We start from the raw sequence: 24,252 nt of genomic DNA, 5'->3' as shown, positions 1-24,252 counted from the left end.
GGCCTCCTTCCACATGGTGATGCTGGTGGCTCAGGCAGGCCTCGCCAGCCCTTCTGTGTGTCTGGTCCCCTTTCATAACCCACCCACAATACCTTTCTTGCCATCGCAGTCTGAGCCTTTGGACAGTAATGAAAGCAGCACTTCCTGCATTCTCTGTAGAACATGATTTTTAAAAGTGATTTTTCCCCAGATACTATCTTCTAGTCTTTCCTTTGGAGTAGCATGTACAATTAAATTTTAAAATGCTAGAATAGGCACATGGCCCAGCAGTTCCAGTGTCAGTTAAGATACCTGCGTCCAGTATTGGAGTTCCTGGGTTCAGTACCTGGCTTCAGCTCTGGCTCCCATCAATGCAGACCCCAGGGAAGCAGTGGTGATGGCTCAAGTCATTGAGTTCTTGCCATCATGGGGGAGACCTGGATTGAATACCCAGCTTCAGCCCAGCCCAGATCTGGCTGTTGTGTACATTTGGGGAGAGAGCCAACAGATGATCTCTCTCCTTCTCTTTTTCTCTCTCTCACACACAAAGGAAAATTTTAAAGTAAGTAAATCAAAGTACACACGTACACACACATATACAAAACTATGTTGCCCATATAACCAAATTTTCTCCAATCTTTTTAACCACTTTTAGTCAAGAGAATTTTCCTGAATTCCTATTTGTGAATATGTACTATATTTGTATTATTCCATTTCTGCACTATAAATCCTTTTACAAGTCAATGAAATCTGGCCTATTTTTTCAGAGTCAAGTGTTTCATATAATGGAGACCCATGGGAATTTGTTCTTTCATTTATTATGAATTTCTGAACATCACAACCAAGGCACTAATGGATTCATGGTTTTCTATAAACAGGGTCAGCACATGTCCCTTGTTCATAAGGAGTCCAGTCCGCCCCGGCCAGACCGGCTACATCAGGGCCGAGTCCAGGTGGTTGAGGTAAAGGAAGACATCTGTGACATTGTTCTCAGTGATTCTGTTTTGTGACTTCATGATTACAGACAATGGCAAATTGTTTTCTAGCTGACTTTTAAGAATTGAAAATATAAATTCTGCTTATACAGAGATTTTAAAATATAAATTATATAGACTATGAAAGTATCTGGCATTCTGATGGCTTGGCTTATGCTATCTTCATGCTACTTCAGCACTGTCTCTCATTTCATGGTGCATTTTATTTGTCTAAGAAATCCTGTAATCTTGTAAACATTGCAGGTTAGCTCCTTCTTATATTCAGGTCCCCTCAGTACCTGGGACCTCGTTAGTACCCAACAAATGCTTGGGAAATGGATTTTAAAAGCTATGAAAGTGTGTCATATCATAAGAAATTAGAGCAATGGAGTCAGCTGTTCATATCTGTAGGTTCTGTGTGGGTGGATTCCAGCAACATATATTACAAATGTTCTGAAAATGCCTACAACGGACATGTATAGACTTTTTTTCCTTGTCATTATTTCCTGAATGATGAAATGTAACAACTATTCATGTAGTATTTACTTTGTAGTGTGTATTATAAGTAATCTAAAGATGACTTAAACTACATGGGAGGATTGTGAAAGCTATATGCGATCAGTGTGCCATTTTGAAAAGAGGACTTGAGCACCCATGGTTTGGTATCCATGGGGTAGAGGAAGGAGGTGTTGGAGCCAATTTCCATGGATGGGGAGGGGAGAAAAGAAAATCCGATTGTATAGCATTTTATTACATGTGTCTATTTACAACTAGTTTTAAAGATAACATTCCATTTGTATTCATAAACATTTCACTAGCTTGAGGTGAAATTTTTTGAGAAATTTGAACTCAAAGACAGCTTTCAATATTTCTGTCCGGGTACATCCATACAATAGGATACTATTTCATCATAAAAGAAATCGAATATTGATACCTACTACAACACAGACGAATCCCCATAGCATTACACTGAGTCAAAGAAGGGAGGTACAAATTGCTTACCTGTTGCACATAAGATTCTGTTTATGTAACAGAGGTGCCATCAACAAAACTGGTGGGGTATGCACCTTCACAGATTTTCTTCTCCATAAAATTAATGAGAAAACTGACAAAAGTGCGAAAAATCAACGTCTTCAGGATTCTGCCAAGCTATCAAAGGATTGTAACCATCTAGAAAAAGTTTTCTGGGAAAAAAATAGTTTAATCTGTAAGAGCCAGGAGCACTTGCAGTCCTCAGCTTGCCCCATTTCCATGCTTCTCTCTCCAGCTTCTCAGTGGCCTTGCAAACCGATCGCCCATAACCACAATGAAACCCAGCAGCCTGGCAGGTACCAGTGGCAAATCAGGGGGAGAGGGTAGGTAGAGGGGAATTGAAAAGCCTTCAAAACCTCCTTCTGAGAGAAGTATAATAATTTGTCCTGTCTGGAGGTTTGCTTTGAAGAGCTCACTTGCCACTTTGTCTTTATCTGACCTCACTGGAGCCTTTTCTGTGGAAGTGGTATTGAAAACAGTTTTAAGGCAATCACTTAACCTCCTAGAAGAGACTGGAGCAAATAATAAATTACAATGCTTAATGTAAAATTATGGGAAGTGAAGTGGTCATAAAGGCTTTGGAAAGTTTTAACAGAGTTCCGGGGTTGCAGAAGACTCAGACTTGTGCATCCCCCGCCCCCAACACACACACACACACACACACACACACACACACACACACACACACACACACACACATTGTGAATGAATGATGAAAAACCTGAAAATCCCCAAACTCTTACCCTGGCTGAGCTGGAGACTGCAAGCAGTAACTGAGGGCAGATGGGAAGTTGATGACTGCCTTAACTTAGAATTGAAGAGGGTCCCTAATATATACACGGTGTCGTTTTGTAAGCATTGGGAGATTCTTGGGTCCCAGTCATTCAAGAAAATCTCTGACCATTCATTACTTATCACTCATAGGACGGACATTTTTAGGATCAAACATGACAAAGAATATGGACTATATAGGATCAATTCAGAAAACTGACTAAAATAAAAATAATACAAACAATAAAAATAATCCATGGGGATTAAGGTAAATATCACCAGAATTTCCATATGGTGCTATTTTGTATGTCAGATTTTAACAAAAAAATATGAGACATGCAAAGAAACAAGAGGAGTGGTCCATATGGGAAGATGATGTCACTGAGTTCTGTGGGTCAAGCAGGACTTATTTCCTCAAAACTCATGCAGATGCCTTCATGGTTAATAGATAAGGAGTAGAGAGGAATGTCTGATTATGACAACTGAAAGGTGGGTCTTGTGGGAAGTATTTAGTTGATTTGGAGCATGCCCTCGGAAGGTGGGTCTTGCAGGAATGTTGGTTGTTTTGAGTTCAGAATATCCTAGCTATTCTCTCTCCACTATTTGGTTCATTGTCTCATTCCTTCATTATCCCTCCATCATTCCTCCACACCACCATGACCAACCTTGATCAGATACCAGACCTGTACCCTCCAGACTCTGAGCTGAAATCAACCTTTTCTTTCACAAGAAGTTCAACTTGGGGATTTTAGTTAAAGCAATCAAAAATGAACTCACGTCCTAAGGAAGACGAGATGTTAGACTTACTAGGAAAAGACTAAGTCAGCCTCTCAAATAGGTCAAAGAGCTGAAAGACATCCTAGTAATAGCTAAAAGAATAAATACTCACCAAATAAACACACCAGTGAAAAAATAAACATGAAAAAGGAGAATCAAATAGAAATTCTGGAGTTGGAAAGTATCGCTGAAATGAAGGACCACTATGGATTGAATTGTGCCCTCTCAACTATTACGTTGAAGTCCTAATCACCCAAATGACTATATTTGGACTTAGAAAATCTCCCAGATTAAACAAGGCCATTAGTATGAAGCAATGGTGAGATTAATGTCCTAAGAAGGAGACAGCAAAAACTCACTCTTGATTTCTGCCCAGTAAGGACTCAGCAAGAAGACAACCTTCAACCTTGGCAAATCAGAAAGAGATCTTTGCTAGAACACAAATGAGGTGGCACCAGGGTGTGCAATTTCCAGGTTCCCTTACTGTGAGAAGAATTTCTGATATTCAAGTCACTTGGTATTATTATGGCAGCTAGGGTTAATGAGACAAGAGCTCAAAAACCAATTTGAGCAGGAAGAAGACAATCAGAAAACATGAGGAAGGTTGCTTGTGATGCTCTAACCAGAGGAATGGAAAGGAAGAAGTGAGGAAAAATACCCAGACTCTCAAGGACATGTGGAACACAAGTGTACCAGTCTGTGTGAAAGGTGATAAAAGAAGAAGAGAAGAGACAGGGCAAGAAAAGTACTTGAAGAAATAATGGCAGGAAACTGTTCAGACTTGATGAAAACAACCTATCTATACATCCAAAAAGCTCAACAACTCTAAGGAGGTTAAATATAAGACAACCCTCTCAGACACACCATATTAAAGATGTTAAAAGACCAAGAGAGGGGCCCGGCGGCGTGGCCTAGTGGCTAAAGTCCTCGCCTTGAAAGCCTCGGGATCCCATATGGGCGCCGGTTCTAATCCCGGCAGCTCCACTTCCCATCCAGCTCCCTGCTTGTGGCCTGGGAAAGCAGTCGAGGACGGCCCAAAGCTTTGGGACCCTGCACCTGTGTGGGAGACTTGGAGGGGGTTCCTGGTCCCAGCGTTGCGGCTCACTTGGGGAGTGAAACATCGGATGGAGGATCTTCCTCTCTGTCTCTCCTCGTCTTTGTATATCCGGCTTTCCAATAATAATAAAAAATCTTTAAAAAAAAAAAAAGACCAAGAGAGAATCTTAGAGGCAGTGATTTTTTTTTTTCACATACAAGTAGTTTTCAGTAATATTACCAGTTGGTTCATCCTCAGAAACCATGAAAATCTTAGGGCCTGGGATTACAAATTGGAAATGCAGAAAGAAACACATTATCTATTTAGAATTATGTATCAGGCAAAATGTCCTTCAGAGAAGAAAGAAGGGGTCAGAGTTTGGGAAAAGTCACTGCTTGCAATGCCAGTATCCCATACTGGAGCGCCAGTTCAACTTCCAGCTACTCCACTTCTCATCCAGTTCCTTGTTAATGCACATGGGAAAGCAGCAGATGATGTTTCAAGTTTTTGGGCCCCTGCCATCAATGTAGAAGAATTGACAGAAGTTCTTGGCTCCTAAGTGGACTAGCCCAGTCCTGTGATTGGGCTGGGAAATGAACCAGCAGATAGAAGATAGTTCTCTCTCTTTTTTGCTCTGTCATCTATAAACATGTAATTTTTGAGACAAATAATAGCATAAAGAAGCAGATAAGATAGTAGTAATAGTAAGTAACTAGTAATAGAAGTAAAGTTTTATATGCTTTATTGGTCAGCTTTTTATCACTATAACAAAATACATGAGGCATGTAACTATTAAGAAAAAAAGATCGGGCCCAGCGGCGTGGTCTAGCTGCTAAAGTCCTCGCCTTGAAAGCCCCGGGATCCCATATGGGCGCTGGTTCTAATCCCGGCAGCTCCACTTCCCATCCAGCTCCCTGCTTGTGGCCTGGGAAAGCAGTCGAGGACAGCCCAAAGCATTGGGACACTGCACCCGTGTGGGAGACCTGGAAGAGGTTCCAGGTTCCCGGCATCGGATCGGCGCGCACCGGCCCGTTGCGGCTCACTTGGGGAGTGAATCATCGGATGGAAGACCTTCCTCTCTGTCTCTCCTCCTCTGTGTATATCTGGCTGTAATAAAAAATGAATAAATCTTTAAAAAAAAGAAAGAAAAAGAAAAAAAGATCAGAGTGAGCATTTAGCTAGCAGTTAAGATTCCTCCTTGCTATGCTGGAGTGCCTAGGTTGGACTCCCAACTCCAGCTCATGCCCCCCATTTCCTACTAATACAGAAGGTGGAAGTGATAATGACCCAAGTAATTGGGTTTCTGCCACCCATGTCAGACCCCTGAATGCTGTTTCCTGCACCCAGCTTCAGCCCCAGCCAGCCTGGTTGTTTGGGTAGTTGAGGAGAAACTGAATAAATGGGAATACATGCTCTATTTCAATTAAAAACAAACTTAAAATGCAGTTACACTAGAAAGAGAGAAAGTTTTCTCTAACTCATATCTATGGGGATTTGTTCCCTTTTGGCTTGACCTCTGTGAGGCTGGCAAAGGTCATGGTAGACCCTACCTGCACAGGATGCTGTGGTGGGCCAAGAAGCCAGGGTGGGCTACACTCAAGCTTTCATAATCCAGCCCCCTGTGAAACAACCTTCCAAATGACATCCGGACCTACCACTCAGCCTACCACCTAGACATAATTAGGTTCACTTCTGTATTCTTATTGTACCATTCACTTACAACTTTTGTACTTAAATATCTGCATGAGTCTGGGAGGCAGAACATGTCCAAACCATAACACATACTATTGAAATTATGTTGTTATTTCTGTAACTTTTTTAGCATGGGCAAATCCATAGAAACAGAATGCAGGTTAGTGATTGCCCAGGACATGGGGTAGAGATGGATAGGGACTAAGAACTGGCAGAAGGGTGTTACTGGCACTTCAGGGGATAATGATAATACTCTAGGATTATGTTATAGTTGCATGCTTACATACCAAAACTTGTACACTCAAAATCAGAATATTATATGTAATTCATACCTGAGGTTGTTAAAAAAATAAAGTGATATAATAGCTGCTTCTTACCTAATGTAGCATATTGAACACTTTCTCTACATTATATCATTTAATTTACTTCAATCCACATTTCAGTCCTGGGAGATTATTACTGTGCCTTGTAAGAGATATAGGAACTGAATTCAAAGGAAGTAATAAAATATAAAGGTTAAAAATGAAGGGTTTTACATTAAAAATGCTCAGAATTACTAATTATTCATTAAGAAATACAAATGAAAATAATGAGATACCATTTCACACCCATTCGAATGGCAACAATCAACAAGAAAAAAATACATAGTGAGAGTTAGCAATGCCATTGAGATACTAGGATCTTTGTGCACAGTAGATGGGAGTGTGAGATGGGACACCCACTGTGGAAACCAGTGGGGGAGGTTCTTTGAAAACTTAAAAACAAAAATGTCCATCTGATCCTGCTGTGCCACTGCTGGTGTTATAGCCAAGAGAATTCAAGAGCAGCGTCTTGTAGAGTATTTGCACACCCCTCGTGTGGCAGTATTCTTTGCTGTAGCTAAGAGGTGGGAGCAAGCTGAAGGACCAGTGACAGATGAACAAAGGGAAAAGGGATGCAGGCCTACGAAGGGACATTGGGTGGCCTTCAAAAAGTGAGGGATGCTGCCCTGACGGAGCCCTGAGGACAGGGCACTAAGTGAAAAAAGCCAAGCATTAGGAGACACATATTGTACGACTCCTCTTGCAAGAGCTATCTACAATAGTCAAGGCTCTCAGAATGCAGGATGGTGGTAGGGGAAGTGCAGTGGTTTTGTGGGTACAGTGCTTTGCAAGCTGGGCAAGTTCTAGATATATGTTGAGAAGCATTAGGCTTACTGTTGACAAGATTATAGGGTGCAGTAAAACATGGTGGATACAGTACACTTTGCATTACATGTTTTTTATTATAATAAGTTATTGACATTGCATGATGTGCGAGGGAAGGCAGTCACTCCTGTGTGTTTAATGACTGCATCCTGACTCAGCTTCTCTCTGCATTCGATCCTTTATCTGCTGCTTACACATAGAAAGGTGTCTTTGGTAATAAAAGTAAACAAAGACATCACTTTTCCCCCCTTGATTGCTGTCTTTCTTATGCTTCTCCGGGAGCTCTGATTGCTGGATGCAGGCTTCAGGAGGTTCCTTCCCATCTTCCCATCTTCTTCTTTTTCTGTGAGTTTCTTCTTTGAAATCCCTGGGCATGAATTTGACTGAGAGAGCATCCCCACTCCATCTCCCTGTGCAGGGAAACTTCCGACATGCAGGCAGTGGCGCCCCAGTGTCCAGAGAGGAGCTGATGATGGTGCTGTCTCGGTTGGATGGACTGCGCATCCGAGGCCTCTACTTCACAGAGACGCAGCGGCTCACGCTGGGTGAGGTGGGGCTGGAGGAAGCCTCCGACTCAGGAAGTGGACGCAGGGCACATCACGTTGAGATGTGTGCCTGCCCTCCTGACTACGCAGGTGACTCATGTCAGGTAGGACAGTTCCCAGTTGCCAACATGACCCTGGGCATTTGTGTGTGTGTGTGTGTGTGTGTGTGTGTGTGTGTGTGTGTGTGTGTGTGTGTGTGTGTGTGTTGGCTGTGCCCTCTACTCTCACTGGTGGTCCAGCACCATGAGATTGTTCAGCACTCTGGATTGTCCTAGCTTCTGCAGGGCTAGAGCTTGTGTCTTGCCTGCACAACCTCCAGCAGTCAGATGTGACACAGACACCAGCAATCTCTCAGTCTCCCAGTATTTGAGCCACTGCTTTCCTAGCAGCTGTCCTGTGCTGCTTCTGCCTGCCTCCAATCCAAGGCCTCCCTTGACAGTCCCCTCCGCATACCTACTCCCTCTCCACCATCCTCCGAGACCCGGAAGAGCAGAACACACTGGACTCTGCCAACAGAACTCACTTCTACTTGCTGCTGGTCCTCATTGTTTCAGCTCTGGTGGATCTGATTGGTTCTTAGGAATTAGAATGTGTGATAAAATGAAAATGCAGCAGATCTCCAGCCCTCAAGGTAAAAGAGGGGGGAGGGGGAACATATTGTTAGTGTACTCGCTGGGAAATAGTAAGCTTGCTCACGCTGTGGATCCTGCATGGCCAACATATGTGGATCTGGCAAACCCTTGAGAGTGTGTGTGTGTGTGTGTGATCTGCACAAAACTTTCTGCTCATTGGAGCCTGCAGATATCTCCTTTGACCATGGGTTTTCTGAGAACTTGTGGCTCCTGAACCTGGCTTGCAGGTGGCTTCAATCGTCCCCCTACCCCTCCACACCTGTTCTAGCCTGATCAAAATTCACAGCCCAAGAAAAAAGAAGAGAGCCGGGATGACCCGCCTCACACCCAGGGCGTGTACTTGGCTGTGACTCAGCCTGTGATTTACAGCGGCTCTAGCTGACTAGTGCCGTCTGCGGGGCAAGATGGGTGGAAGGTGCTGCCTGCCCCACCTCCTAGGAATTACAGAGCGGCGCGCTTACCCGTGCGACTGTTAGCAGCGCTCTGGCACGGGCTGACTCATGTGTGAAGTTTAAAGGTGGGGCCCCTCGCCGCAGACAGCCTACCTTCCCTGAGTCAGGCAGGCTTGAGCACTAAGCAGGAAGGGCAGGTATAAGAGGAAGAAGCAGAGGTTTCTGTGCAGCTGGCGGGACGGCGGGAGGCACCAGGATGCCCCCTGCAGTGAGGCGGTCAGCCTGGTGCTTCCTGAGGCTCTGGATCTTTGGGGCAACCTTGGCGCAGTGTCTGGGATACAATTCACAGCAACAAAGGGCACAGCTTCTTCAGCCTCCGGGTCAAAGTCAGCTACAAGTAAGCTTTGCGGAGTTTAGACCCAGCCAGGTAACAACCTTTTTACGTTTTTTACTTCGAGATGGGGACTGAGTCCCTAGCTTTGTGACATTTTAAGTTCTAGAGATGAATAAATACATAGGTGGGCTGGGGGAGGGGTCGACGACTTCCCCAGGGCAGCGTTGACTGGCAGTGTTTATTACAGGACCTGACAGATAGCTCTCCAGAGCTGTTAACCACAAGCCCCATAAACAACAGCCCACCTGGAATAGCATCAATGCTGGTGGGAATGTTCACTTGCTAGGAAACTTTGTCCCTCTTAGACACTAACCTTAGGATTGAAGAGGTTAGTGCCGGTGGGTCCCCAGATTCGCTTGGAAGAACATTTACCCACAAAATAAAATGAGAAAGACAATGAAAGCATGTTTCAGCAAAAGTTTGCACAATACCTAAGAGACAGGTTTTAGTCTGCCAGGCATGAGCCATGCAAAAATTCTGCTTTCTTTAAACCTTTGGGGCTAGGTTACATGGATACTTTTGGATACATTGAGCAAAACAGATCCTACTGAAGTTTGAACAGCCCTGGAAATCAGAAAGGAACTTGATTTTCTACCGTTAGTACTCAAAAAGCTTACTTGGGAAAGTGAACTTGAGAAAAGTATCACTTTAAGCAAACTTCACCGGTTACAAAATCCCTTTACCGAAATCCGAGGCAGAGACAGATGCATTCGCATTTAAAAAATATTTGTTCCACACCATGTGAATTGTTTGTGAAATAGGAGTTTGTTGCTATAGAAGTGAGAAAATGCTTGTATTTAGGTAACTGGCAAATATTTTGCAAGTCATGTGATACAGAACTCTTGAAAGTATTTTTCCTACTTCTATTCAGAAGCAAGTTAAGATGAATGACTTCATTGTATTCAGGACAGACTATTCTTTCCCAAAGCATGTTTAATGAAGACTTTTACTCAGGCACCTTGTCATAAACTCACCAGATAGAGTTGCCTGCTGCAGTCATTTGTTCTCTGCCAAGTGTGATTGTTTTTGCAAGCCGGGAATGTTATCTTTGTTTGATGATCTTTATTAAGGAAGTTCCCCCATATTGGTGGAGATGATTGTTTGTGGGTGTGATCACACCACCCGTGGCTGGATCCCATTCAGATGCATCTAATAGTCGTGCTTTCAGTGAAAGAACATTCCTTTCATATTTTGATTCTTCCAGGACAAGCCTATTCATATAACACATAGGTAATCTCATTTTTTTCCAGGATGTGTTCTTTTGCCTACACAAGGCTCCTAATAGATTAAAGGAACGTTGTATTGGAAATTAAGATCTTGTTGATGAGCAGTTTAGGTTGGTAATGGTGGGAGATGCTCCCGGTAGGGGTGTGGAGGGTCCTCCTGGGGAGCAGCTAAAGCACACCTCCCCTCTGCATCTTTTCCTCTCCACCTGGCTCGGTGAGACTTTTGTGATTGGGAAGGAGTGAGAATGATTGTTCAAGATTTCCTTTCACTACCATTTCAGAATCTTACAGACATATGTATTTAAAGAGGATTGGAAAAGACTAGCTTGTGTCTTAAAATATTAATTTTTCCTGATGCTTTAATGATAGGCCATCAGGCAGTTCAGTGAAAGAAGTAAGAACAGAAGTAAGAACATTCTAATTTATGCACCAATGAACCCTGCCAAACAAAGACCATGTCTAAAATTCTCGTTCAGGACAGAGATTTGAATAATTTTTGATGGCTGGGATAAGAACCACTGTATTTTCCTTTCTGTTGGAGATACATTCTGAAAGGATACCAGCTCATTAAAAAAAAAAGTACTTCTTTTCAAACAAAAGAGAACTAGTAATCTATATTGCTATGCTGGAAGCAAACAAAATATTTGAAATAGAAATACTCAGGGAGCTATGAACCAGAACAAAAGGCAAAGCCCCCCACACTCCCTCAGGCTGGGTCTCTGGATTCAATTCTGGAAAAACATTCTGGAACATTCAAGCACCTCCCCTCTCCCAGGGCCTCGCATTACCTACAGAATGGTGAGTGCCAGGGAAGTGATTCCAGCAATGGCACCATAATTGCATAGGCCCAGATCAAAACCCCTTCACTCCTCCTTCTCATCCTAGACAACTCTTCCCATCAGCCCAAGCCCACATTGGGGAGGGAACAGCTGCCCAAAGAGAGCTTGAGGGGATCATCTCAGTGTCCGCCCTCCCCGAGGCCTGGGCCCCTCATCATCAGGGTTCCACCCCATCCACCAACCTCCATAACAACTGATGTGGAAAGAAAGAGCCCCATTCCCTCCCCCCATCTGTACCGTAGCATGGAGACAAAATACAACCCAGCAAAAAAAGCAGGTGGACCTGGTCAGTTTGAGATTAGCAATCTACACATACTGAAGGATAGAAAAGACATGAATTGCTTCACAGTCAGAATTGTCACCTGCTTTGGATGTCACTATTTCCTTGCTTTGTACTGAATTAAGCACTTTGTTTGGAACACAGGGTTGTAGCTCGGGATACTATCGGGATGACAGAGGAGGCTTGTACCCTGGACGGTGTGTGCCCTGCAATTGTAACGGACATTCAAATCGATGCCAGGATGGCACAGGAATATGTATCGTGAGTACATTGATGCTCTGATGTTATGAGCAAGCCATGTGTTTCCATTGTCCCCACATCCCCACTCAATGCCTTAAGATGTTAGTGTTATATCCCACATCCAATTCCGAATAGTCGTGCATGTGTAGGAGGCTCAGTGCTGTTGGACTGAAGTCTGTATTTTACATTTCATTTTGTTCACTTTAACAGACACCATTGGAAAAGATTACCAGACTGAACAATTATTCCCTTGTTTCTAACCCCTGTCTCATTAGATGATTTTAAGAGGTGGATCCTTGGGACGGAACACTTGCCAGGATAGAATAAAGCAGAGCCTCTACTCCGAGCTCCAGTTCCATTGTGGTGAGAGGAGGTCATGCAGGGTCTCACGGGTGTCAGAAGAGCAAAGTTCAGGAAAGCAGCCAAGAGAGAAGCAGGTTCAGAGAAAGGTTTTTAGCTCCCATTCTCTGGGTCAAACCCAAACCTTCCACCATTGCCATGACAGAGGTCAATGGGGCGGGCCGGGAGAGGCAGGGTAGAGGCAGGCGGGGAGCACAGGGGCAGGCGGGGGAGGAGGAGGCAGCTCTACCTCCTCCCCTTCCTCACAGGACAACCCAGCTGCAGCGCCCTGTATTAACGCTTGTATTTTTTTTTTTCTTGAAGCTTCAGACAGTCCTTAATATCTAGAACATAACTGCTGGAAAATTATCTTATTTTTTAACTCATTTATAAAATTCTCTCCCATAAGAGCCATTTCTGAGGAACTTTTTGTCTTTCATCTGTGGAATTGGAATTTTTAAAATCTGGTTTCCTTCGCCCCTCTCTTAGAGTCCATCCTTGGGGATGAGGGGAAGGGTTGCAAGCATCAGAACCCCCAGGAGCATCAGAACCCCCAGGCAGGAGGTGTTTCTATGGAAATATTTCATTCCAGTATGGATTTCCTGTGCATTGTGTCAGGCCACAAGAGTGTCTTTCAGTTATTGGAGCTCCTAGACTCTTGAGGCAGTGCTATATGTGCCTGAGAATGCCTCCTGGACAAGAAGGGACAGGCCAGACTAGGAAACCGCTGCCAAGAGCCACTGCATGGGGCGTTTGGTTGGACTGTAACTTTGTAAGCTCCAAAGAAATGAAGGATGTGGAGAAAGATTTTTTTCCGCTGATAAATATCCCTATGTCCCTGTTTATGTTGAGAAAATATGTTACATGTAACACTGGTAGATGCTTTAATGAACAGTGTTTATCTTACTACTGACCCATGGCTAGAAGTCCAGTCCACTTATAACAGCTACCAAAGAACAAGGGCAGTTTTCCTGAAAGTCTGCTTACCTAGTGAACATCAGAGCTCAGATTTGAGGCACACAAGGTTTGCTTTCTTAGTCCCTTTTCTTTGTGGCCGTGTCTCCCATGTGGACGCTAGGAAAAACATTTATTCAGGAAATCCTTACAGAGTGTTTGCTCTTGTGCTAGATGGCAAGCTAAAGTGCCAGGGCAAAATCAGCAGACATAACCTCTCCAGAAGTGTGCTGTCTAGTGAGGGTTATGCAGTGTGCACACCCACAGGTGTGTACAGACATGTAGAGCCTGCGCTACACTCAATGGCAAGGACCGAGTGGTGATACTGCATAGCAGCATGTCCATTACATGAAAGCCAAGGAGGCAGCCTGACTCTTAAACAGGAAGGAGCAAACTGAGTGCTTTTTCAGATGAATTCCCCTGCAAAGTGATCTCTACTTATCAAGATGTAAAATCAGTTTCTAAAGCTGAAGACTTCACACAGGTGCAAGCATCCATGTCATTTCAATAATCAATTTTGAAAGGTCTTTGCTAGCAGGCAGCACAGTGAGTGTGTCCAGATACAAACGACAGGTGGCAGATTCTCTTTTATCCCAGGTCCCTGCCTTGCCACCTTTTTGAGGTCTGTTTTCTCCCTTCCCCCCAATTCCTCTGTCTTCCATTGTCCTTGACTTCCCTCCTACCACCATAACCTTGTCTTCCTCTCTGTCCTCTTGTCCCTTCCCCTTTCCCTTTCTCTTGCCTCTCCTCCTCCTGTTCTCCAAGCAGGCAGCAGCACCTGCAGGGGGCCTTTCCTGGGGCAACTCCTCCTCTTGCTCCCTTGGTACACTGGCTCAGCTTTGCCACAGCACCACAATTTCCACACTGTATTAAAATGAAATTTGAAAATTTCTCTGCTCCTGAATCAAGGTACCAATCTATCTTTCATTCCTGGTACCTTGCACAGTTGGGCAAAAAATACATGCCCCATAGGTGTCTGGTGTCAAAAGAGCTAGGGGAACACATGCCGTGGGAGTGTATTTTGGGCTCCTGTGGCATTCATTCATTCATTCATTCATTCACAGTAAAACATTAGAAAACATTATAGGCAGATGCTTCAAGTTCAGGACTTGATTTAAGGGTAGCTGCTAGCCACTATTAACTGAGAGCAAAGGTAGAAACAACACAGCTTTGACCTCCTCCTCTCTTCTCCTGCCTGAGGAAGGTCAGTGCTCCAAGTGTTTTCAGTTGTACAGAATGTCCTCAGTGTAACTTGTTTCCATTCTTGTTCCTTCCACATTTCCAGCTTCAGAGCTCATACACATAGGACCCAAATGCATCCATGCAAGCATGTTCTTTGAAATTGTCATTTGCCTCTAAAGAGAAAAGTGGAAATATTAAAGATCAGTTGGAAAGAGCAGGTGTGTTACGAGAGATTCGGGGTACCTGAGCCAAGGAGAGGTACAGGCAGGAGCAGTGTCTCCCCTGCCCCGGACACAACTGCTCTGCACACAGATAAACCACAGGGCAAGAACTGGGGAAACAACGTTCTGGCCAGGGCTGAGCCTTCTGGTGGTGGCCAAGAGGGAATGTGTGAGCCACATCCCATTTTAAAGACCTTCCTCATTTTCTACTTTACCAATCCCTTATGATTTTCTATATAGGAAGAAAATATGAAACTGTACTTTAGTATCTTAGTGTCCTCTGTAATTCTGCTACTGAATGGTTCCCAAAGGACACATTTGTTTAATCTAGACAAATGGGTGATGTTCATGAATGAAGTGTAACTTTTCGCTTTGTCAATAAACCAGTCCCCTGGTGATGGAGTTTTCCCCACCTGGCTTCGGACACGGCTTTAAAATCCACTCCCATTAAAGTTTCCTGCTCATGTACTACTTCCACATACAGGGGTAAAATGTCTCAACAAATTTTGAAAACTATAATCTTTTCAGGTCATTTAATCAAATCAACACACAGTATCTCTAAGTGATCAAGTGGTCCACAGTAATGATTCTATTCTATATGGCTTTGTGCATTTAAAGCTCTTTATTCTTAAGCCCCCGGCAGGTACTGTTGGAGTAAAAATTCTACATGATAGGTTATTTCAACACAAACCACTAGGTTATGGATCAATAGAATGCTCAGCTACAAAGTTGTGTCATTTCAGCACTTCTCCGGCTACCATTAGACATTGATGTGAATGAAGATCATTGGATTTACATAAAAGAAATGCCTAAGCAAAATTAATTTCTTGCTTCTTTGGGACGTTAATTGAGTGCTTTCTTCAGAAACAATGTGGCCTTTTATTGTTTTCACAAATTCCAATGGTTCAAAAACTTTAATTGCTCTTCAGTGTATCAATGTTAAGGCAATTAAAGGAAAATGAAGTTTCTTATTGCAGAAATAGTTCTAAAGGGAAGAGGGAGAGAATGTGTTTCCCAAGGACCAGGTATACCTTTAAAAATCTTCCCAATGTTTTTGAAAAATGAGCATGTTTCTAACTGTATATTTAAGAAAATTACATTTGTCCCTGAGTCAGACATCAGCAAAATCAATGTATTAAAAAATGCTATAGAGCTCAGGGAAGTGAAGGAACCTGTGCAGTTCCACAGCTGTGAAAGCTTGGAGTAGAATTTAAACCTGGTCAGTATTGCTGTCTCAGACCACATGAATAACTGACAAGGACATTCAGACCTATGCTTCTATCCCCAACACTTGTATTTTAGATGGCAGCCATTTCTGCTTAGAGTTGGAGGGCTTGAGTTATAATCAAGTAGGTAGCATTGCGATGACCTCAGAAACAATCCCCATCCTGGATTGCAAGTAATTGTCCTGTTCACCTATCCCAAGAACTGTCAGCATAACACGGCGGGGGACCACTGTGAGCGCTGCAAGGAGGGTTACTATGGGAACGCGGTCGTCGGAGCCTGTGGTGTCTGCCCATGTCCTCACACCAACAGGTACTATCGATGCTGAAAATGACCTATAGAAATAGGAAGTGGTTTGGTGGTGGCCTGGGACTGGGCGAGTGAATACAGACTCTGGTGGGGATGCAAGGTGACTGCTGACGGATGTCGAGATTGCTTTTCGGAATGATAAATGTGTTCTAAAGCTGACTGTGGCAAGGTTGTGCAACTCTGTGAACATGCTAGGCTGCTGAGCTGCATACTTTACATGGATTCATTGTATGATATGTGACTCCTAGCTCAATGAAGCTAGAAGATTAACAAAAATTAATACAACAATGACAACAAAACAGAAGTAGTCTCTGCAAGTTATAGTCCTCTGGGGCTTTTGTTTTTCCTCTTTCTCTTTCTGTTCATTTGGTGGTTAGGCTGTTATTTTCTGAGTGCCCATCGCACTAGGCTTTGGCCCTTTTTCCTCCTGGGAAGATTGGCATAAAGATGGCAGAACCTCTCTCTGGCAGAGCCTCTGGTCCCATGGGGCCTCGCCTGGAACTGGTTGGAGAGGGAGACCGGGGAATTGTCCTGCTCAGTAAAGACACACAGAGATGTGTCCGTAGGATTTCAGATAGTGAGGGTGTTTTCTGAAATAGGATGATCAGCTTCTCTATGGAAGGCAGTCGAGGAAGCCACCAGTGTAGCAGGGACCTGGACAATGGGATGCAGCAAGCTAATGTTCTGTCTTCACCAGGGGGGTGGGTCTCGAACAAAACAGTGCAAAAGGTAAAGCCCCTGGGAGGATGCGTTCCCAGATGAGAAGGCGAGGGGCTGAAGCAAGGTGTAAGCAAGAACCCCGAAGAGAGCCACGGGCAGCTCAGGCTCTGATCCTGGGACTTGCAGGTGCAGCACAGTATCTGGATTTTTGTTTTTGTTTTCTTGTTGTTCTCAGGGTAATGGAACCTTGGGGACACTGCCAGGCCCCACAGTGACACAATCTGAGCTTTCCTTTCAGGCTCATTCAGATTGAAAGCTACCTTTATTCTCTTGGTAACCCAGGCTCTCTCTGGACTTTGGGACCTCATTCTATTTTGGCTCATTGCCATGTGTTCACTGTGGGATCCAAGCCCAGGACAAGAAAGTCAACCCCCAAGTGAAGCAAGCGTCAGTCTGAGATTCCAGAAGTGGATCAAAGTCCCCTGTAGCAGACAAGTTCAGAAACGAGTGTGTACAACACAGGCAGATGGTTGTCAGTGCAGCGTCAGCCTGGCTGCGTCTCCTGTGGCCAGAGGTCGCTGCCCAGCACAGCCTTCGCAGCCACTCATCTGCATGGCTCGCCCTGCTTTGCTCTCTGTGGGTTTGATCCGCCAGAGCCTGCCCAGTCCTGCAGCTGTATTTGTGGAGGGATCTATCACTTGCTGCTTGCCCAGACTTGTTGGAACGGCGCTGGCGGGAGCAGAAAGCAGCAAGATTTCCACTCAAGCATTTGGCAAAAGCTTTCCATTTTTGGTTGCAAGGCGTGCTGTGATCGTCAAGGTCGATTTCCCAGGAAGGGAGAGGACTGCGTAGTTGCTCAGGAGCATCAATAAAGCCCCAGTCTTCTCCGGTTCTCCTTCCAGTGACAGCAAGCTGTGAACTGCTGAGTTCTAGCTGACTTCCTGAGGTGGAAGTCTGAATCCATCTCCCAGGACCTCCAAGGATAAATTCTATTCCCTCAGCACAGTGACAGTGTCAGGGTCAATGACAGATGCATCTCGAAGCAACAAGCTTCTTGGTGATTTTTTTTTAAACGCTTCTCCACTCTGCATCACTTTGGAACAGGGGTGGGGGGTGTCCAGCCTACTGGCTGGCTCTGTAAGGCCCATGAGGTCGTTTGACATGACCCTGCCAAGACAACCACAGGCGGGACTTGAAATTGCATAAGTCTCATAGCAGGCTAAATTTTAAACTGGTCGTTTTGTAGAGCCCACGAATGATGTCATATGTAACATAATGGCCCTTGGCAGAATAAAATAAAAGGTTCCCACCTCTTGTTTAGAACTAAAATAAAAGGGCTCAAAATTCCATAATGTGGTTGGAAAAAATTTGAACGTTGCCAATGATTGTACCCACAGAAACATGAAGACAGGCCAACCAGTGGCCCTGGGCTTCCTTCTGGGCACTGTAGGCCCAGGCACCCCCCCACATGCACCCCGTCCACCTAGAAGAGAATTTATGTGTCTGTTAAAAAACGATTTGAATACACACAGAGACAAGTTTTTAAAAAGAATCAGAACTCGATGTTTTTTTTGCCTTGACTTGCTTTATCTGTTCCTTGCTATCTGCAGAAAAGTGCTGCTATAACCATCGCTTGCACAGCGAGACGTTTTGCTGACTTAAAGGAAGGAATGCCTTTCTCCAAACCCAAAAGGAAATGAATGCCTTGAGTCCTTATTCACCACGATTTACCCAGTATCAGCTGAAATAATTCCTCATTATCTCTGCAAGTCTCGATGGGCAAGATTTTCATGGCGCAAAAAGAAGCCAGCCTGTAGCTTTCAATTTTCCCTTCATGTTTGCCAGCCAGCCCATGTGTTGGAAACGAATGAATAGAGGCTCATGGATGTCTGGTTTTGACTGGGACCTCTTTCTATCTTCCTTCCAGTTTTGCCACCGGCTGTGTTGTGAATGGGGGAAACGTGAGGTGCTCCTGCAAACCCGGGTACACAGGAGTTCGGTGTGAAAGGTGGGTGTGCCTTATACACACACACACACACAAACACACTGCCACTGGGCATGGGCGGGGCATGGCTAGGGCTCTACTGGGTGGTGGCTCAGAGCTAGGGGTGGGGCTGTTGGTAATCCTCAGGGCTGGAAAATGGTGTCTTGAAAAATACAACACTTCTCACTTAGCAAATCATTAACCTCCCGCTCTCTCTTGCTTTGTGTATGTCTGAAAGCTGAGAGGGAGGCACCCCACAAGAGCACATCATACATAGTCCTGGGCACTGCCCAACACCCATCTGCCACCCCTCTCCTGTTTTCACATCCCCTTCCCCTCCTACTTCCTCTTTGGTCCTCCACATCTCTAACCCCACCTGCCTACCTTCCCTTCCCACCCAGACATTCCTACACACTCCTGCCCCATGTAGATTCATTCCTGCATACTCCGCTCTCCATGTGTATACACTCCGATGTACCTGTACACAAATGTGCAGTTTAATAAACTGTTACACACATCCCCATGGTGTATTTTGAACATTTTCAGGATAATCTGTATCCTGTTCATTTCTGAATTGTGATGCCTTGTATTATCAGGTAGACATTTGGCCATGAGTGACTGGGGAAGAGACCCTAAAATCCTCATGGTGGATGCTGTGATTGGAGCAGGAACCAGGCTGTGTGCTGAGTGCCCCCAAGACCAACCACTTCACAGTTGAATTTACGGTTAAAGAATTCTAATAAAGGAGGAGCTCAACCAGACCAGACACTTTGAGCTACTGCACATGCTCAGTGAACTCCAGCTTGACACTGGAGCAACCCTATATTTTTATAGGATCATTATATCATTATTATATAATTAGCATTGTGGTTTTGCTCCAGCCTCACCCTCACCGGGGGCATTCCCAAAGCATGCTGGGAAGCCACGTGCATCGTGATGTCAAGGTATGCAGTTCCCAGATGTCAGTCCAACACTTACATTTAGTTAACTAGCTTGTAGTCCACCATGTAAGGACTCATGTATGGAGGCATCTTTGGGCCAAATTTAGAGTCATGCTGACACTCCCCATACTCTTGGCCTTTGAGATCCTTTAATGGTTCTCTATTGAAGGCATTATGTAAATTAAATACTTGTATCTAAATATTTTTGTACCTAAACCCTCAAGTTATGATTGTAGAGGTGGAACTCCTGGATCAGAGGAGGATAGGCAGTTTTCAAGCTCTAAAAACATTTTGCAAAATTGCCTCCCAGAAAAATTGATGTGTCTAGTAGCTATGGAGAAGAAAGTGACTGCCTCCCCTGAGAAGACATTCAAAAGATCTGTGTTCTCAAGATTGTCAATTTGGAAGCCAGTGTGTGGCACAGTGGCTTAAGCTTCATCTTGGAGTAGCAGTGTGTCAGCTGCTGAACTCCCCATCCATCTGCTTCTGATGCGCCTGCAAAGGCAGCAGGTGATGCTCCCACTCCCTTTTCTAGTTCCTCTCCATCTCCTCCTCAAGAATGCAAATGCTTATTTTGTTTAATATTTAATGTTTAATATTTAGTACATTACCACTCTGCTTAGCAGACTTAGGCAAGCCATCTCAGCCTAGTGATCTTAGTAATTGGGTAAAACTCATCTTTTTTTTTTTGCTTTATTTCTACTCTCTTCATTTTTGAAAAAGATGTGTTTTTATTGGAAAGGCAGATTTACAGAAAAAAGAGAGAGAGATCTTCCATCTACCAGTTTACTTTCCAAATGACTGCAAAGGCCAGAGTTAAGCCAATCCAAAGCCAAGAGTCAGGAGTTCCTTCTGGATTTCCCACATGGGTACAGGATCCCAAGGCTTTGGGCCATCCTCTACTGCTTTCCCAGGCCTCAAGCAGGAAGCTGAATGGGAAGTGGAGCAGCTGGGACTCAAACTGGCATCCATTTGGGATCCCAACACTTGCAAGAAGAGAATTAGCCAATTGAGCCATCAGCCTGGGCCCTTCCTTTCTATCTTCTAAAATGTAATAATTCCCAATGATACCAATTATAAGATGTATGTTTTATTAGGTCTCATATGTGTAGACATTATGCTAGTTTTTGTACTGTGCTATCTTACATCCTTTGATCAGAATACTATGCATTCTTTTATTCATTCATCAAATAATTATCTGCAAATGAGGGAAAACAGTAAAAAAAAAAAGTAGTATCTCTTTGGAGTTCATAATGTCATGGGGAGAACTGATGAAGAAGCTGAAACTCAAGGGTTATGAAAACACCACAATATCATAGCACTACCTAAGTCTGGCAGGGTCCAGCCCGGGCTTCCTGAGCCAAAAGCCATGCCCTCCGTATCGCATGAGCATTGTATTAGTTGGCAAGGCTTATTAAAGTTGATGTGAAGCTTAAATTTTGGAAAAAGGTTAAATACAATATTCCCTTGATTTTATCAGTTCTGCTTACAATAATATATTACACATTAATTTAATGACAATTTGAGATAATTGGGTGGGGAATAGAGATTTGCTAAATGGAAATTAGTACCCCAACTCCAGAAGCATTAGCATGCATTTTTTTTTTTTAGCTTTAAGAAAACAGAATTGAGAAAACATGAGTTCAAACCTGTAAATCAGGAACTGAGCTCTCCTCACTGAAGTCCGTAGAGTACCACGCGCTCGAAGTCAATGGCAGCAGGTGTGAGCACTCTCACTACTGTTCAGTTCGTCATCTACCCACCTGTAGCAACTTGTGTAACTAAGAATTAATACAGTCTTGAAATAATACAATACGGAGGATAAAAAAAAGTCTTATGAAAATTGTGAAGTTATATGAACCTTACTTTAAACTTTTCTATAAGGAAATTAGCCTTGAATGAAACAATATTTCTGTCATATCTTTAGGTACAAAAGTCTTCAGTAAAATTCAGCTGTTCATGAGTTCTGTGTTGGTTAAACCATTTGCTCCCTTGAGCAGTCTGCTCTGCTCATCTGCTACTTAACCACCGGGCGGGTGTGTTTGAGGGAAGGGGAGGAGCCGTCCCTGCCTGCTTGTTACTCACACCAGACTTCTCAAATTCAGGAGCTCCATCAGGAAACACTTTATTCTTGCAAGTCGGTGTCAGTCTTCCTCCCACATGGCCACCCTGGCTCAAACGGGGAGCAAAATGACAAGGCAACTGGGCAGGATAAATAAGGAGTTATTTTTTTTCTCCTCCTTTGTATGTTTGCATAGATGTGCGCCAGGATATTTTGGGAATCCCCCAAAATTTGGAGGGAGCTGCCAACCATGCAATTGTAACAGCAATGGCCAGTTGGGCAGCTGTGACCCCGTGACGGGAGGTAAGACCAACACAACACCTTTGCTACCCTGCATTTAAAAGACTGGTATAAAATAACAGGCAAAGAATCTAAGTACAAATGTTTGGGACACACAAGACACAATTTTGGTGAATAACTTACTACAGTCAGGAGGATTTTTTAACTGAACTAATTATAGATAAAATACTGTTAATCCTACTTTTGGAGATTTTTACTGATTTCGCTTTGACATGATAAGGTTATTGTTAGCTCTTCTATCTGCACGTGTATATCTGAATAGGCCAAAGTACTCTTTCTTATAGCAATGCATGTGTTGGGAAGTGGGTAGGTAACTGGATTTTAAACACCAAGGAAAAGATAATTATGGGCTCCCCAAGAGTAGCTCAAAACAAAAAGGAGGACTCTTGTCATCCTTCTTGGAGAATATTCATATTTGTCAAGAAGATGCATTGTATGTACCCTTAGATTAGCTTCTCTTACAGCTATTGGCCAAGATGAAGAATTGACCCCAGCGCTTGTGGATTCTCACTGATTGAGTGATCATTTCCAAAGTAACTCAGGATGAATGGATAAATAACAGAGTGGAGTGGGTATTTACTCTTGTGCCTAAGGACTGTATCCTTGGCATCATGTTGTTCAACAATGGTGACTTGGATGGGCCCAGAGATGGCATGCCTGCTGTGTTTTCAAATGACACAAAGTTAGGGAGGATAGCCAGTGCCTGCCTGGACACAGTCAATATGCAAAAGGATCATGTTTCAGAAATTTTCCTGTGGCAAAGATAGATGAGAAAGAAGTGAGGGGGCATGTTGGTATGAAAATATGTGGTATGGGGAAAGAATGGGAGTGCTAGGAAGAGACACTGTGGCTGGGAAGCTCAGTTCTCAGCTCATGTGTGTGTTCCCCTCCACACGGAGTCTGTACACCACGAGACTGTTCAGTCACAGGAAAGTTTTGATAACTTTGTGTTTCCTACACTTAGCACAAGGACATGATCCACAGTGAAAGCACAGATTCTCAACAAATGTTCAGTGCACTTGAACAATCTTAAAAGAAGCATGAACATGAAGGAGGTTAGGCAGTGAATAAAGCCTGAATGCTAATGGTTGGAAGGTTTTGTTTGATATGAAAAGCATGGCCCTTTGAGTAGAAGGAAGATAATGTATAATGGAGACCACCAAGGAAATCCCTGCAGCAAGTGTGCTGGGAGACAGAAAGTTCCCCGAATAATCACAGGGGAGATGGTGGGAACTGAAAGACCCAGCGATGTTCTTGGATGATCGGTTGAAGCAAATCTTCCAAAATCAGCTTTTCTGAAAATGAAGTTAATGAGTAGATGAAGAATAAGTTTAATGACAGTGTCTTCTTTGGTTATTTTCTGATTTCAGATTGCATCAACCAGCACAATGAACTCAAAGACAGCAGCCCAGGGGAAGAATGTGATGGTGAGAAAAAGATGGTCTTCTTTCTTCCTCATTGAGGAGCATAGATTATAATTCTGTGAGCCCGTGATAGACATTTCATATACAAGCTTGGAACAATGGGCAAAAGAGGTGGGAGGAGGACAATTTCAAATCATTTCAGTCTCTATCAACTATTAGCTGACTTTTAGCAAGTGGCCTTATTTCTCCAAGCCCCGTTTATAAAAAGGATACACAGGTTTGGTACCTTTAATCCCCAAACCCAAAAATCCCAAACTTAAAATTCTCCAGAACCTCAGAAACTTTTTGGAGCACTGACAAAATGCCACAGGGAAAATCCCATTTAATGAAATCTTGTTTTGTGCACAAAGTTATTTAAAATATTGTGTAAAATTTCCTTCAGTCCATGCGTAGAAGGTGTATATGAAACATGAATGAATTTCATGTTTGGATTTGGGTCTCATCCCCAAGACATCACATTATGTATATGCCACTATTCCAAATCCTGAAACACTTTGTCCCAAGCATTTTGGGGTAAGGGATACTCAACCTGTAATAGCTAAATCTAATTCATAGTCTCTAGGGAAAATGCCTATGAATACCCACCGCCATGCTTGGCCAATAGCAAACACTCTACAAACAAGAACAATGTATTACCATATTTCCCCCAAGACAAA

General features: G+C 43.7%; 1 protein-coding gene across 2 annotated transcripts in view; it reads left to right on the top strand.

Moving 5' to 3' along the window:
* The window catches only part of LAMA3 (laminin subunit alpha 3), a 216,580-nt gene that overhangs the window by 142,807 nt on the left and 49,521 nt on the right, over nt 1-24,252 (top strand). The window contains exons 37-43 of one of the 2 annotated variants that reach the window (XM_058676778.1): nt 858-941; nt 7,867-8,097; nt 11,901-12,017; nt 16,119-16,228; nt 18,813-18,893; nt 22,069-22,175; nt 23,543-23,599. In XM_058676778.1, coding sequence (XP_058532761.1) covers nt 858-941; nt 7,867-8,097; nt 11,901-12,017; nt 16,119-16,228; nt 18,813-18,893; nt 22,069-22,175; nt 23,543-23,599 — 787 coding nt within the window. Of the gene's footprint in view, nt 1-857; nt 942-7,866; nt 8,098-9,172; nt 9,445-11,900; nt 12,018-16,118; nt 16,229-18,812; nt 18,894-22,068; nt 22,176-23,542; nt 23,600-24,252 lie in introns of those variants that run through there. The other variant, XM_012931484.3, reaches the window with a different exon arrangement.

The sequence above is a fragment of the Ochotona princeps genome, chromosome 18 (genome assembly GCF_030435755.1).
Source record: "Ochotona princeps isolate mOchPri1 chromosome 18, mOchPri1.hap1, whole genome shotgun sequence".
In the NCBI taxonomy this organism is placed as follows: Eukaryota; Metazoa; Chordata; class Mammalia; order Lagomorpha; family Ochotonidae; genus Ochotona; species Ochotona princeps.
Note: the sequence above shows the minus strand (reverse complement) of the source record. Positions and strands in the feature narration are given on the sequence as shown.